Raw genomic sequence first — 1,546 nt, 5'->3', positions numbered from 1 at the left:
TTAAAAATTAAATTTTTTTTTTTCTAATACTAAAAAATTTGTCGTTTATTTTTTATCTTCGTTATATAAATGAATTATGAATTACAAAAAAAAAATATATTTTGTAAATATAAAAGTTTGTTTTGCAAGTTTACAATAATATAAAATATATATATATATATATAATATTTATATAATATATATTTTTATATGCACATATGCAGTGGTAAAATAAAATTTTATGTAAAAATTAACAAAAAAATAATAAATTAAAAATATATATATATATATATATATTTATTTATATCAAAAAAAAAAAAAAAAAAATTTATATATAATATATATATTTATATATATAGTATTATTTTCAAATGTTAATGTATTACTTCTTTTGTGGCATATACGGTTCACGAATTGGTCAACCTAAAACATACTGATCTCATATACCATGCATTTTCATCAATACATAATATGCTGAAATGACAAAGAAAAATATAAAAAAAAAAAAAAAATGATATAAAGAAAAAAGGACAAACATATATATATGTATATATATATATATATATATATCACTATTCCTAAAGAACAAATTTTATATTTTTTAAATAAATATTACTTATTTTCAATTGTGCAAGAATTCTCGTATATGATAGATATATTTTTCTTCTTATTTTCAAATACACATTTGACTATATTCAAAAATTTGTGATAGTCTACGGCTGACAGTTCAACTGTTATAAATAGCAAGCCTAAAAAAAAAAAAAAAATAAAATAAAATAAATAAATAAAAAAATATATATATATATATAAATATATATATATATATTTATTTATGTACATGTTTAGAGGATTACCATTTTTTTGTAAAATATCTGCCATGTAATTTAAAAAACTGTATATTCCTTTGAAGGTTACAATGTGCCTTTTTCCATAAATACTTATATAAGAGTTTTTTCGGTAGACAATATTACTTTTTATGTTATATATAATTAAATCAAACCTAAAAATAAAAAGAATATATATATATATATATATATTTAAACGTTTCATTGTTAACAATATATACATTGAGGATGGGAGGCCTTACTTTAAATTGTTTAGGTACATGTTATTTAGTTCTTCCAAAATGTCTAAGTGAAAAAAAATATTAATATATATACATATATATATATTATTTTATTTTATTTTTTTTTTGGGTGGTACCTTCTCTATGTAGAGATGTTATATTATCACATTTATTGAGCTCAATATTTTTGTTTATGTAGTTTGTGTTTTTGACACAGTCACTTAGAATAATAGATATGTTGTCACTATAATTTGTAGGATTAATATTTTTATTTTTTTTTTGAAAAGCAGTGTTAATTATATATTCTCCAACATTTCCATGAACATTTAAAATATTGGATTCATGAAATATGTTTTGTAAGAATTGTCTATCTTGTTTATTTTCTAAATGAAATATATCATATGATATATTTGTTATATTATTATAAAATGTATAACCATTTTCATAATAATTTAATTCAAGGTCAGTTCCTTTTATTTGTTCTAAAATATATTCTTTCCC

At 17.9% G+C, this 1,546-nt stretch overlaps 1 protein-coding gene across 1 annotated transcript in view; it reads right to left on the bottom strand.

Moving 5' to 3' along the window:
- Nucleotides 1-386: 386 nt before the first annotated feature.
- The window catches only part of PGSY75_1325500 (hypothetical protein), a gene marked incomplete at both ends in the record, with an annotated part of 2,348 nt that continues 1,188 nt past the window's right edge, over nucleotides 387-1,546 (bottom strand). The window contains 5 exons of the mRNA XM_018787315.1: nucleotides 387-453; nucleotides 596-728; nucleotides 834-979; nucleotides 1,067-1,109; nucleotides 1,183-1,546. The exon at nucleotides 1,183-1,546 is cut by the window's right edge and continues 1,188 nt beyond it. Coding sequence (XP_018640057.1) covers nucleotides 387-453; nucleotides 596-728; nucleotides 834-979; nucleotides 1,067-1,109; nucleotides 1,183-1,546 — 753 coding nt within the window. The remainder of the gene's footprint in view (nucleotides 454-595; nucleotides 729-833; nucleotides 980-1,066; nucleotides 1,110-1,182) is intronic.

Source organism: Plasmodium gaboni, chromosome 13 (assembly GCF_001602025.1).
Source record: "Plasmodium gaboni strain SY75 chromosome 13, whole genome shotgun sequence".
Classification (NCBI taxonomy): Eukaryota; Apicomplexa; class Aconoidasida; order Haemosporida; family Plasmodiidae; genus Plasmodium; species Plasmodium gaboni.
This window is presented reverse-complemented; position numbering and strand designations above follow the sequence as displayed.